This window comes from Colletotrichum acutatum (genome assembly GCF_030867785.1).
Source record: "Colletotrichum acutatum strain CBS 112980 chromosome Unknown BDZ83scaffold_166, whole genome shotgun sequence".
NCBI classification, from domain to species: Eukaryota; Fungi; Ascomycota; class Sordariomycetes; order Glomerellales; family Glomerellaceae; genus Colletotrichum; species Colletotrichum acutatum.
Genome location: NW_026849160.1, coordinates 60606 through 73435, shown reverse-complemented (window position 1 = coordinate 73435; position 12830 = coordinate 60606). Strand labels below are relative to the sequence as shown.

The window sequence follows — 12830 nt, the reverse complement described above, 5'->3', positions numbered from 1 at the left end:
CTTAGAAGGCGTCCGTTTACGGGCCGCAGTCCGACTACAGAGGATTGATCGCCGACACCCGCTAGTCGCGCGGCTCTCCCAGCAGGGACAGCAACAGACGAGACTACAACGGACGGCTGAACTTCTGCCAAGATGCGGAAGACCAACGTTCCTCCAATCACAGTACCTGCCAAGCTCACAGGATCAGATAGTAGTTCAATGCAAAGAAGAGGCTGCGAAAGCTTCGAGCGCTGGCTAAAGACAGTACCGGAAAGCCATATGATCGTCTTCTCGGACGGCTCCAGGGCGACGAACGGAGCCGTGGGGTACGGCTTCGTCATCTACCGAGACTCCAAACGCATAGCGCAAGGGTGCGGCCGACTCGGACTAGCAGAAGTGTTCGACGCCGAGGTCGAAGGGGCGCGAACCGGCCTCAGAAGGGCTCTGCTCACCAATCGCGGTCATCCAATCCACATATGTATCGACAACACCAGCGTTATACAAGGCATCCGCGGCAAGGCGCCGGACTCGTCACAAGACGCGTTCCTCGAAATCCAAGAAGCGGCCAGGATATTTGATATACGGACGCACTGGTCCCCGGGACACCAGGGCATCGAAGGAAACGAGGCCGCGGACCGGCTGGCCAAAGAAGGAACGACACTGCCGGCGCGGATGGGTCAAATGGCAACACTAGCGGGCATCAAGCGGCTTGCAAGGGAAAAATTACAAAGCCAGCACAGGAGATGGTGGTATAAAGAGCGAAGGCCGCGGTACGCGGACTTGGGGCTTGAGGCAGCTCTGTCCAGCCCTCCTGAACTGGCCTTGCCGCGGGCTACGTTACATCACCTGCTGGCGGCACGATCGGGTCACGGGGACTTCGAGCAATATCACCGACGTTTCAACCACGACGACGCTCTAATGATGTGCTCTTGTGGAGAGGCGAAAGACGTGGACCACCTGGTCTACTGTCGACTAACGCTGGCGAGGAGGCAACGGTGGCCGACCCTCCACTCTCGCAGTATGCCCGAGCCCATAGGTCCTATGGGATCTCTCGAGGCCTACTTCAAGAGATTAATCACCGACCCACGAGGCTTCGAGGCCTTTCTCCGCGTGACGGACTTCTTCCAGAAGATCTGTCTGCGGTAGCAGCATCCACACCTAGGTAGATGTGAGTGCGGACTACAAAGAACCTCCCGATTCCAAGGGACGATTTGGGAAAGAATGAAACTGGGGCACCAGCGGGAACCGGGGACAGACAGAACGCGTAGTGGCCACAAGGCATGATTTGGAGGACGATGTAAAGAGACGACGTACTGTAGAGTAGGTAGCCTTGGCTCACGGCCCTCCACGCCATATACCCTTCGGGAGGTCTGCGGTAAGGGCTCTAGCCCGGCCGCCACGGCGTTAAATACAACAACAACAACAACAACTACACTCTTCCTAGTGGGGCTGGTAAGATCCGTCCATCAGAGATAAATCCTTGAGGCTAGAGCTTACACAATATTTGACAGGATAATATCATCATATCAACAGCCATCCCACGTATCACAGATGAGTTTCGATCTATAAACGACATTGGGTGGTACGGAAGTGCCTATCTTCTTACAACTTGCACCTTTCAACTCACCTTTGGCAAATTATACTCTCTTTTCTCCATCAAGCTCATCTATCTGATCTCTATCATCATCTTCGAAATCGGATCGGCTATATGCGGCGCTGCTCCCCAGTCTGTGGTCCTGATTTTGGGTCGGGCGATCGCAGGTGTTGGATGTGCAGGTATCCTGGCAGGAACCTTCACAATCATTGCTGTGATAATTCCGCTACCCAAGAGACCTGCATATACTGGCTTAGTTGGAGCTGTGTACGCCATCGCTTCGGTTGTTGGGCCGTTGCTTGGGGGCGCCTTCACCGACAAGGTGACGTGGCGCTGGTGTGTAAGTCATTGATCCGTCGGACAAAAAGCGGGTTATCAAGATTCGCAGCCTGACGATAAATAGTTCTACATCAACCTACCAATCGGAGCTGTCGCTTTCGTCATCATGATCTTTCTCTTCCAATCGCCACCTCGCCCTGCCAATGGAGAAAAGAAAACTCTTTTAGAGAAGGTTATGCAAGTCGACCCGGTTGGTACACTCGCTCTGATGCCTGCCGTCATCTGCTTGCTTCTCGCGCTGCAATGGGGCGGGACTGTCTACCCATGGAGCAATCCGAGAGTCATTGTCCTTTTCGTACTGTTCGGCGTGCTCTCGATTGCATTCGTTTTTATTCAGACAAAAAATGGCAAAAATGCCACACTTCCTATCAAAGTCATCTCTCAGCGTAGTGTGGCCGCAGCTTGTTGGTTCTCGGTCTGCACAGCCGGGGCTGACTTCACGCTGAGGCAGTACATCCCGATCTGGTTCCAAGCCATCAAGGGTGTTTCTGCCGTGGACTCGGGTCTCATGAACTTGGCCCTGATACTGTCCACAGCTCTGGCGTCAATTGCCAGCGGAGTGGGCATCACACAGATCGGGTACTATAACCCTTTCATGATTGCTTCGACTCTGTTCATGTCAATTGGATCTGGTCTTCTTACTACGTGGAAAGCAGACATTCCAACTCGGGACTGGATTGGATATCAAATCCTCTATGGTCTTGGATCTGGCCAGAGCATGCAGACTCCTTTGATGGTAGTCCAAACCGTCCTGCCAATGGAGGAGATACCGCTTGGAACTGCTCTAATAATGTTTCTGCAGACTTTTGGAGGCGCTATTTTCATCTCTGTCGCCCAAAACGTCTTTACTAATGAGCTCCGGTCCGGCTTGGCAAATGAGTTACCAAACATCAACGCTACTGCGATTGTCAATGGCGGGGCAAACAGCATTAGGCAGCAGGGAGTGCTGCCACCAGATACTCTTGATTCCGTCCTGCGCATCTACAGCAAGTCTCTTACCAATTCGTGGTATGTTGCTGTTTCACTAGCGTGTGCCAGTATCGCAGGAAGCGCTCTGGTGCAGTGGAAGACTGTGAAGCAAGCAAGCCCGTCAGTGGGCGGGGACGAAAATGGAGACCAATCCTCTAAGGTTGAGGTGACTGACAGCATGGAGATGAAGCACCAAGATCTCAGCCCGACTGAGTCTGAGAGAAATAATGACGTTTTCAATAAGCGCAACGACACCATTTGAGCACAGGATGGGTCGAGAAGACAGCAAAATCGGAAACATGAGAATCGAGTCACATCTGTTTAGTTATCATCCAGATGGGTGCTTTAGCTGCCAAAGGGGGGAGCCCTTGAGAATTGGAGTTCTGGAGTTGAATTGGCCTTTATCTGTCACGGCCTGCCAACGTGAAATCCAAAGAGTTAGCGGAGTACAAGAAGCATTCTCAGACAAGAACATGGAACTCATTTTAAGACTTGAGGAGGGCTACTGAATTCACAGACTTAGACTTGCACTCGAGTGGTACCGTTATTTCGTATGCGGCAGAACGTATGGGCAATGTGGAGCAAACATGGGGTCGATCACTGGAAGGCCTCCGGAAGTGCTTGTGTATCAATATATTTTGCATTCCGCGCTGCAGAATCGGAGACGAGGCTGATAAGAATAAAGAGAGAATGCGTTTGAAACCTGAGATTTAAGATGTAACTGAGTGACGTAGACTAGACATGTCCAAATCCCAGATGATCGCTGTGGTCTATCCTTATGCTTGATCATAAAAAAGATGGTGGCTGTCTGTAGTATTGATCTACCGCCCATTCCATAGCCCTCACAACGGCCTTGATCTCAGACTCCTTCTTCGGTGGATGGTGCCCTCCTGAGTGATGCAACTTCTTAGAAAGCCTGGTATCGCACATCTGGTACCCTATCTCATGCATATCGTGCATGAAAGGAAAGTCTCGCCTGCCAGACACGTGCACCGTTGGAATATGTATGCGCTCTGAAAGTAACATGGGATGCAGCACACGAGGGACCATGACTCCCGCATCCCTGAAGAAATCCTGGTTGAAGTCCGGCAGAACAGCCCCGATCTTCAAGGCAGACTGGAACGTCCGAACAAGACAGTCATTAAAGACTTGCTGCCGAGGTGCGAGATCCTTTGCGTGCATCCCGCTGCGGCGATATGAGCAAAGTTGATCGATTTCGCTTTCGCAGTATGTCGAGTCTGCCGAGAATGGCACGACGGATGAAAAGAGAATGGCGAACTTGAAATCAGGCTCTTCGCCGTTGACTTGTTGGTGGTAAATGTACGACAGGGCCAATGATGCACCTTGACTGAAGCCTAATATGCCATCGAATGGGCCTAGTTCGTCGACAGTGGCGGCGATTTGGTGGTGTGCAGCTTGAATTTCTGTGGGCGAGTATCCCGTCGCATGAGAGTAGAACGGTCCGCTTAGAGCCGGGCTCATGCCTTAGATTCATTCCAGCGTTAGCGTCAACTGATCTCCAGTATGCTTAAATTTGAAATGGCGCCTAGGTCATCTTCGAGAAGAATTCCGACGGGCCGTCTTGGTGGTGTTCTTACCAGGTCCTCGGTGCGATGGTACAGCTCCATCAACCAACACAAACTCGTAGCTTGCGTCGACCGATCTCATCAAGCCAACGAGCTGGGTCTCTAGGATCTTGGCAGAACTGCCGACACCATGCAATGCTAGAATCCTCATGTCGACAGCAGCAATATCGAAGTAAATTCACGATAAGGGAAGTTTCTGAGTTGCGAAAGCGAAGGGGAAAAGTAACGAGAACCTGGCTGGAAATTTACTTCTTTACTGACACTATCAACTGTGAACCAGAGCTTTTCCAGGCTTCCCAGCTAGGTTACGGCCGTCCCAGTCGGGATATTTGTTGACATCTTCACCGAATCAGGTTGAACCGAAGGCCCTTTCTCGTGCCGAATATGGTAATCGGCAAGGATGTGGTCACTATTATTGGCTGCCAGTGTTGGGCAATGCTACTACTGCAGAGCCAAGAATTGTTGATTGACACCGGTTGGAATTGCCTCATTATCGATCATTGGGAAGAATTCCAAGCTCCAAGCCATCACACAAGTCCCAAGTCGCATGCATGATAATCTCTTCTTAAAAATTTCCGTATCAGAGTCACTCAAGCAGCACCAAGCAAGCCCACAATGAGCCCGTGCGACGAACAAGAACCGATTGCCATTATTGGCACAGCTTGCCGCCTGCCTGGGGAGGCGACATCGGTGGGAAGACTTTGGGATATGATTAGCCATGGCAGAAGTGCCCATGGAAAGGTGCCATCTTCGCGGTGGGACGCAGATGTGTGGTACCATCCTGACCCTGACCGTAAAGGATCTGTGAGTGCCACCAGTCGAAGATCGTACTACGGAGTTAACCAGTTAATCACTACAGATTAGTGTGAAGCATGGATACTTCCTAGAGCAGGATATCTCCGTCTTTGATGCACCCTTTTTCTCCATGACTGCCAAGGAGGCAGCTGGAATGGACCCAATGAAAAGACTTCTGCTGGAAGTCAGTTACGAAGGCTTTGAGAATGGTGAGGTTCCTCGAGGATTTTGTGTCAGGGATCATGAGTAACACTGAACATAGCGGGGATTGCGATTGGCGATCTAACGAATTCTCAGACGGGAGTCTACGTTGGCTGTATGACAAGCGACTATGAGCAACTCTCAACACACGATATTTTCGATGTCGGAGATGTAGCGGCATCTGGGATGAGTGAAGCGATGACCGCAAACCGAGTTTCTTGGTTTTTTGGACTTCGTGGACCTAGCCTCACACTCGACACAGCCTGCTCATCGAGCTTAAGCGCGCTGCACTTAGCTTGCCAGTCACTCAAATTGGGCGAAACGAATATGGTATGAAGGCCCCCTAGATTGGTGAGGGGCGTAGCCACTAACTATTGTTCAGGGCCTGGTTGCTGGCGTTAACTTGATTTTACACCCCAATTTCATGCACCAACTATCCTCTATGCATATGCTTAGTCCCGAGGGCATCTCACACTCATTCGACCACAGAGCCAACGGTTATGGCCGAGGTGAGGGTATCGCATGTATTGTCGTCAAAAGATTGAGAGATGCATTACGCGACGGCGACACCATTCGAGCCGTCATTCGCGGCACTGGAACCAACGCAGATGGCAAGACACCGGGGATAACTCAACCCAGCGCTGAAGCACAAGCCGAGCTCATTCGAAGCACCTACGAGAAGGCCGGACTCTTATATTCAGATACACAGTACTTCGAAGCTCACGGCACGGGCACTCCACTGGGTGTAAGTGAAACAAGGCGCTGTAGAACCGTTAGACACCACTAATCCTATCGCAGGATCCCATTGAACTTTCAGCAATCGGCGCAACGCTCGGCACGGGGCGCTCGCCAGAGTCTGGCCCCCTCTACGTCGGTAGCATCAAAGCCAATGTGGGACACACGGAGGGCTGCTCAGGCCTCGCTGGAGTTCTAAAGTCAATTCTATGCCTGGAAAAAGGCATGCTTATTCCAACGGCCGGAGTCGAAAAGGTGAATCCTAAGTTGAAGCTGGCTGAGTGGAATTTGGCTTTGCCTTTAGAAAATATGGCTTGGCCTTCTCAAGGCCAGCGGCGCATCAGTGTCAACTCATTCGGGTTTGGAGGCGCCAACGCCCACGTTATTCTCGATGACGCATACAATTACTTGAGAAACCGTGGGCTACAGGGAACTCACACTACAACCGTTTCTGAAGATGATTCCTCTGAGTCTGGCATCAGCATGGGTTCCGACTCACCTCGCCAAGAAAACATTAAGCGACTCTTTACTCTCAGTACGCGAGACCAGGCTACGATAGAACGCCTAGCTCAGTCTTACGGGGATTTCTTGTCGAACAAGGAAGCAACTTCGAGTCCGAGGTTTCTATCTGACTTTGCTTACACACTGTCAGAGCGACGAACTCATCTCGAATTTCGCAGTTTCGCCGTGGCAGAGTCCGCCATAGATCTGCAAAACCAACTCAACAAGGGTCTTGCGAAGCCTAAAAGAGCAGCGAAACACGAAAACCCAATCTTTGTGTTCACTGGACAAGGCGCACAGTGGCCAGCAATGGGCAAAGAGCTGCTCAATAACTGCATATTCCGGACGAGCATCCACAGGTCACAAGCCCTTCTCGAGCATTACGGTTGCCCATGGGACTTGATCGACGAATTGTCCCGGACCAATGAATCAAACCTTGATCTCCCTCAGTACAGCCAAGTGCTGTGTACTGTTCTCCAGATTGCTCTTGTTGATTTACTTCGAGAGTGGGGAGTGAGGCCAAGAGCAGTTGTGGGCCATTCTAGTGGTGAGATTGGTAAGTGAATCAGCTAGCCCGCTAAACTGCGACTCCGGGGACCTCTCACTGACACACTCACAAGGCGCTGCATATGCTGCTGGCCTTCTATCTCGCTGTAATGCGGTAAAGATTGCGTATCTACGAGGTATTTGTTCAGCAAAGGTGACCGATGCTGTTGCACCTCGAGTAGGCGCCATGGCAGCAGCTGGGCTATCCGAAGAAGAGGCTGCAAAGTACATTGAACAGGTACCATTCGATTCAGTTGTGGTAGCTTGCGTCAACAGCCCCTCAAGTGTAACTTTATCCGGCGATCAAGATGCCGTCACGAAGTTGTGCAGCGCCATTTCCGCCGATGGGAAGTTCGCAAGACTGCTTCGGGTCAAAACAGCCTACCATTCACCTCACATGGCAACAGTCGCCCAGGAGTACCACAACAACATGGGCAATATCATCCCTCTGGACGAAGCCGAACAAGTTTGCCCAATGTTCTCGTCGCTCACTGGCGGTACCGTCACCTCCAAGGATCTAGATGCGTCGTACTGGATGAAGAATATGTGCGAGCAGGTTCGGTTCTCGCCAGCGATGACCGCCTTACTAGAGCACACGCCAGAGACTGCACAGAGTCGAGGTCACAAGCGAATTCAGTGGAGCGCCTTCATCGAGATTGGCCCTCATGGGGCTTTGCAAAGTCCAGTGTCCGAAATTGTAAAGGAAAGCCAGAGCAAGCCCGCAAAAGAGGCACCATATCTCTCCGTCATTGTCCGGAACAAGGATGCAGAGATGACGGCGCTACAGCTAGCCGGTCAGCTATGGAGTTCTGGTCATAGCATAAACCTTTTGCGGGTGAATTGCATCTATCCAGAGTCTTTACCACTCTCATTGCCTGACCTACCATCTTATCCTTGGAACCATAGTAAGAGCTACTGGCATGAGTCCGCGATGGCCCAATCAGCCAGATTCCCAGGTGGTCCTCGCACCGATCTATTAGGGGTGCCAGTCGACCTGCAAAATCCCATGGAGCCCCGCTGGCGCAACTATCTCCGCATTTCTGAGAACCCCTGGATCGAAGACCACAAAATTACTGGGACCGTGCTTTACCCTGCGGCTGGCATGATTGTAATGGCCTTGGAAGCTGCATGCAAATTACAAGACAACTCGAGGCAACTCAAGGGCATCGGATTCCAAGACCTCAAATTTGAGCGTGGTCTCGTCGTACCTTCGAGAGAACATGGTGTCCAGACGGAAGTCAGCCTCAGACCAGACGAAGCGCTTCCATCCACTTGGAAATTCGCTGTTTACTCTTTGCTTTCGAAAGGCTCGTGGACCAAGCACTGTCATGGAACGGTGAGCCTGGAGTACGAAAAAGATGAGCAGTATTCTGCAGCACCCTCGGAGGAGAAATGGAGAGTCTTGACCAGCGATTGGAAAGACCTGAAACACAAAGACTCCCATGAAATTGAAATGGAAGACTTCTACGATCAGCTTGAGTCTGTTGGAGTTGAGTACGGGCCAACTTTCAGAAATGTGTTTCAAGCGGGTGCAGTCACTGGCGAGCACTGCGCCCACGGATGTATCAGCATCCCAGACACCAAGTCTTCCATGCCTTTCGACTTTGAGTACCCCCATCTGATACACCCGGCTACCATGGATGCCATCTTCCATCTACTCTTCATTGCCTTTTCCGATGGCAAGCCCCTTCAGGACGCTGCGGTGCCTTACACGTTGAAGCACATGTACATTGCTGCAGATCTACCTCAGGGCGAGGGTGGTGTGTTCAGTGGGTACGCGAAGCGTCTTCGAAGCGACGGCCGTGAGACTTCCGGTGACTTGATCGTGTCTGACGAGACCTGGAGATCATCCGCGATTTTGCGTTGAGACAAGTGACATCTTCACAACACTCTTCGCCTTCAAGCGACAAGGCTGCGACAAAGGTTTGCGCGAAATTGAGATGGAAGGAGGACATCGACTTCATTCGTTCTTCTGCATCTCTTCTTGACACGGACCAAGATCATTGCGGCAAAGTTGTTGAGCTTGCTTGTGATAACAAGGTCTTGACGGCTCTAGCAAAATTGCTGGATATGTTGCATCATAAGAGACCAGGCTACGAGATGCTTGTCGTCATGCAAGATGCCTCGGATGATTCTCGTCATTTCCTAAAAGCTGTACTCGATATCTTTGAGAGAGTCACACGCAGAAAAGAGAGGAAACTTCACATCGTAACGACTTCGGAGGCGGCTGACAGTCTTGCCGGAGAATTGTCTCCCACCAGAGATGGACTATCAGAGATTCGGACTTGGAACCCGATGTCCCATGAGCAACCTCCATTCTCGAGTGAGTCTTTTGACTTCATTGTGAGCATAAGGTCAAATCATCATGACTATGTCTCCTTTGGCCGCTCGACATTACCCGCACTGCGAGATCTCATACGATCGACGGGGTATCTCTGCCTGGCGGGTTTGGATCACCTCAGCTCAACACTAAGTCACGATGATGAGTCGATGGTCCTCATAGCAAAAATGGAGCCGAGAATCTTCCTGTCGGATACAACCAGCAAAATGACACTCGTTGTCGTAAACAAGTCAACTTTTTCGTCACTTGACTCTTTACCGTCTGAAGTCTTCCTGCTGCACAGGCCAGATCCCCCTCCAGCAACCAAGCATCTTGTGGACATTCTGACTGAGAAGTTGAAGTTGTTCGGCGGGAAAGTTACCTTGGCATCAATGTCAGACGTGGATCGTTTGAAAGGAAAATACATCATTTCTCTACTAGAGGTCGATTCACCGCTTGTATACGACTGGGACGCGCAGAGCTTTGACACGTTCAAGCGTCTGGTTTCCAATGCCTCCCAAATACTCTGGATCACTCGCGGTGGTCTCATGCAGTGTTGGAAAGAGGGGCTGGAGTTCGCACCAACTCAAGGCCTACTCAGGGTCATGCGTACAGAGTATTCTCAAGTCAAGTTGCAACATCTTGATTTGTCCAGAGCCAGTAACCTAAGCGCGAGCAACACTGCTAGTGTCATTTCTAATATCTGGTGTGACTCTACACAAGAGGGCTCTGCCCGGCATGACATGGAATACGCGGAATTCGATGGTAGAGTGTTTGTGCCGAGGTTCGTCGAAGATGAAAGCATGGACGCAGATTTGCGAAATTCAGAAAGAATTCTCGGGTCGGAGAAGGGGACTTTAAACGGCAGAAAGAATTTGACGCTGATCCGAGAAGGCAGCGAGTCTGTTTGGGTTAATGAGTCAGAGTCTCCTACGCCTCTTCTCGACGGCGATGTTGAGATTACGGTTGAGCTCGCGCTCGCGCGGGCCACACCAGTGTCTGAAGGTACCCCTGGCAATACTGTTTGCTTTGCAATTGTTGGAACAGTATCCGCGACGCCATCTTTGGAGATGACTACGAAAGTGGGACAACGCGTCATCGCCATTCATTCAGGGCCATGCAGGACTAGCGTTCACGTTCCCGAGTCGTTGGTTCGATCAATATCTTCAAGTCTACCGCCCGAAGAAGTTTTGACAACGTACTACTCGTTCTTTGCTACGGGTTTCGCGTTAATACAGACCGCGAGACTCGAAAGTGGCATGACTGTTCTTATACGTGGCGCCGACTCCCCATTCAGCAGAGCAGCGATCCGACGAGCACAAGGAATAGGAGCAGAAGTTTTTGTTGCTGTGAAGATTTCCAACGCAACAGATCTCGCTGCAACGGAGATGGGAGTTGACCAGGGTCACGTTCATGATGACGACTGTGATTCTTGCGTGGCCGAGATCCTTCGTCAGACTCAGAATCGGGGAGTGGATGTTATACTCAACTGTCACCCTGGAGAGATAGACCCTAATTGGATCGAATGTCTCTGCGACTTCGGGACTTTCATCTCAATGGAGCCCGGAGCATCTGGAATCGCTCTCAGCCTGGTTGCTTCGCGCCACAACGCCACCTTCGTGAGCTTGGACGTGTCTCACCTCTTCAAATCAAAGCCGAAGCTTGCCAAACGCCTCTTTGACGAGACTTGTGAACTCCTTGAGACTGAAGACCTCATTCCGCCGGATCCTCGATCCGTCAAATCGGTTTCTGATGTTGATGACATCGTGTCACGGATTGATGGTGGCGAAGCACCTAGCGACATAATCCTAAAGTTTGACACCCACGCCCAAGTTCTACTGCGTCATGCCAAATTGCCTGAGCTACAATTAGACAACCATGGCACTTATATCCTCGCGGGAGGTCTTGGTGCACTAGGCCTCAAGATTGCGAATATGATGTTTGATCATGGTGCTGGACACGTCGTGTTTCTCTCTCGGTCAGGAGGAAAGAACAATTCAGCCGACCTAGATTGCTTCCGTCAACGTGGCCTGGCCATTGATGCATTAAAGTGTGACGTGTCAATTTCATCTCAAGTTGATGAGGTAGTTCGACATCTTCAGGGGCAAGGGCGGCGCATTCGAGGCGTGATCCAGTGTGCAATGGTGCTTGAAGTAAGTTATTCTGACGGAGAGGTCACATATTGGTTCGAAAGCACTGTGCTAACAACAGCTTACCAGGACGCAATCTTTGAGAATATGACATACGATCAATGGCAAAGGTCAACTCGGCCCAAGATCCAGGGGACAATGAACCTTCATGAGTCCACTCCCCGAGACGTGGACTTCTTCATTCTCTTGTCCTCAATCACTTGCGTCATTGGAAACGCCGCGCAATCGAACTATGCCGCAGGGAACACATTCGAAGACGCATTTGCTCATTTCCACCGAAGCCAGGGCCTCGCCGCAACTGCAATTGATGTCGGACTTGTCACCGACTCGGCCCACTTCACGGGTGATTTTGATATGGATGCCTATTTCCAGATGTACGAGCATCGGTGGGATGGTTTACAGACGACCCAGTCAGAGCTTGATGCCGTCCTTAAAGCTGCCATGCGAGGTCGGACAGCAGACGGCAAACTCATTGAGCCACAAATAGTTCTCGGCCTTGGTAGTTCAATGCCCGTTAGTCCTTCATCGGCAGGATGGACTAAGGACCCAAAGTTCAGCCACCGAGTCAGTCATACTTTGATGGATGGCACAGATTCTCTCGGCAAACAGGAAACTCCCGCCGAACGGCTTGCTCAAGCGGAGAATACTCAAGATGCGGTGAGTATTGTGGAAGAAGTCCTGCGAGGCTACGCAGCACAGATCATGGACATAGCAACAACAGACATTGACACGGAAAAAGCTTTCTATGACTTTGGAGGTATGCTATCACAGGCCTATCAAATTTCAATCCGGTAGAGATTACCGATCATGCTGACATACCACCTAGTTGATTCATTGAAGGCCGTTGAGCTTCGGAATCGCATCTTCCGTGATGTGCAGAGCGATGTATCAGTGTTTGAGTTATTGAGCCCTTCACCTCTGTCCAAGTTGGCAGTAGATATTGAAGGGAAAAGCAAGTTCACGACGAAAAAGTAGGGCACTGAGTTCATGGAAGAAAGGCGCATAGTGATCGACATCCTCTTGCATCCATGCCACATCAACGTGATCCGTCGAACAGGAATGATATACAAAGACTCGCAGAGAAACAGCTTGCTTTCAGAAATAATATGACCTCA

At 51.0% G+C, this 12830-nt stretch overlaps 3 protein-coding genes across 3 annotated transcripts; 2 read left to right on the top strand and 1 right to left on the bottom strand.

Annotated features, from left to right (window-relative positions):
- Nucleotides 1-651: 651 nt before the first annotated feature.
- On the top strand, nucleotides 652-3651 carry BDZ83DRAFT_744994 (major facilitator superfamily domain-containing protein; the record flags this gene model as incomplete). The annotated part of the gene is made up of 6 exons (XM_060513176.1): nucleotides 652-672; nucleotides 966-997; nucleotides 1368-1431; nucleotides 1491-1913; nucleotides 1977-3001; nucleotides 3231-3651. 6 exons carry the CDS (start codon nucleotides 652-654, stop codon nucleotides 3388-3390), a joined length of 1725 nt encoding a protein of 574 aa, XP_060358947.1. The 3' UTR covers nucleotides 3391-3651.
- Nucleotides 3652-3667: 16 nt separating this feature from the next.
- Nucleotides 3668-4618, bottom strand: BDZ83DRAFT_591167 (serine hydrolase FSH; the record flags this gene model as incomplete). The annotated part of the gene is made up of 2 exons (XM_060506404.1): nucleotides 3668-4365; nucleotides 4480-4618. The coding sequence occupies 2 exons, from the start codon at nucleotides 4616-4618 to the stop codon at nucleotides 3668-3670; spliced, it is 837 nt and encodes a 278-aa protein (XP_060358946.1).
- Nucleotides 4619-5082: 464 nt separating this feature from the next.
- On the top strand, nucleotides 5083-12690 carry BDZ83DRAFT_766046 (PKSN polyketide synthase for alternapyrone biosynthesis protein; the record flags this gene model as incomplete). Its single annotated transcript, XM_060515263.1, has 8 exons — nucleotides 5083-5271; nucleotides 5327-5471; nucleotides 5525-5634; nucleotides 5846-6208; nucleotides 6262-7255; nucleotides 7320-9047; nucleotides 9083-12472; nucleotides 12542-12690. The coding sequence occupies 8 exons, from the start codon at nucleotides 5083-5085 to the stop codon at nucleotides 12688-12690; spliced, it is 7068 nt and encodes a 2355-aa protein (XP_060358945.1).
- Nucleotides 12691-12830: the final 140 nt, after the last annotated feature.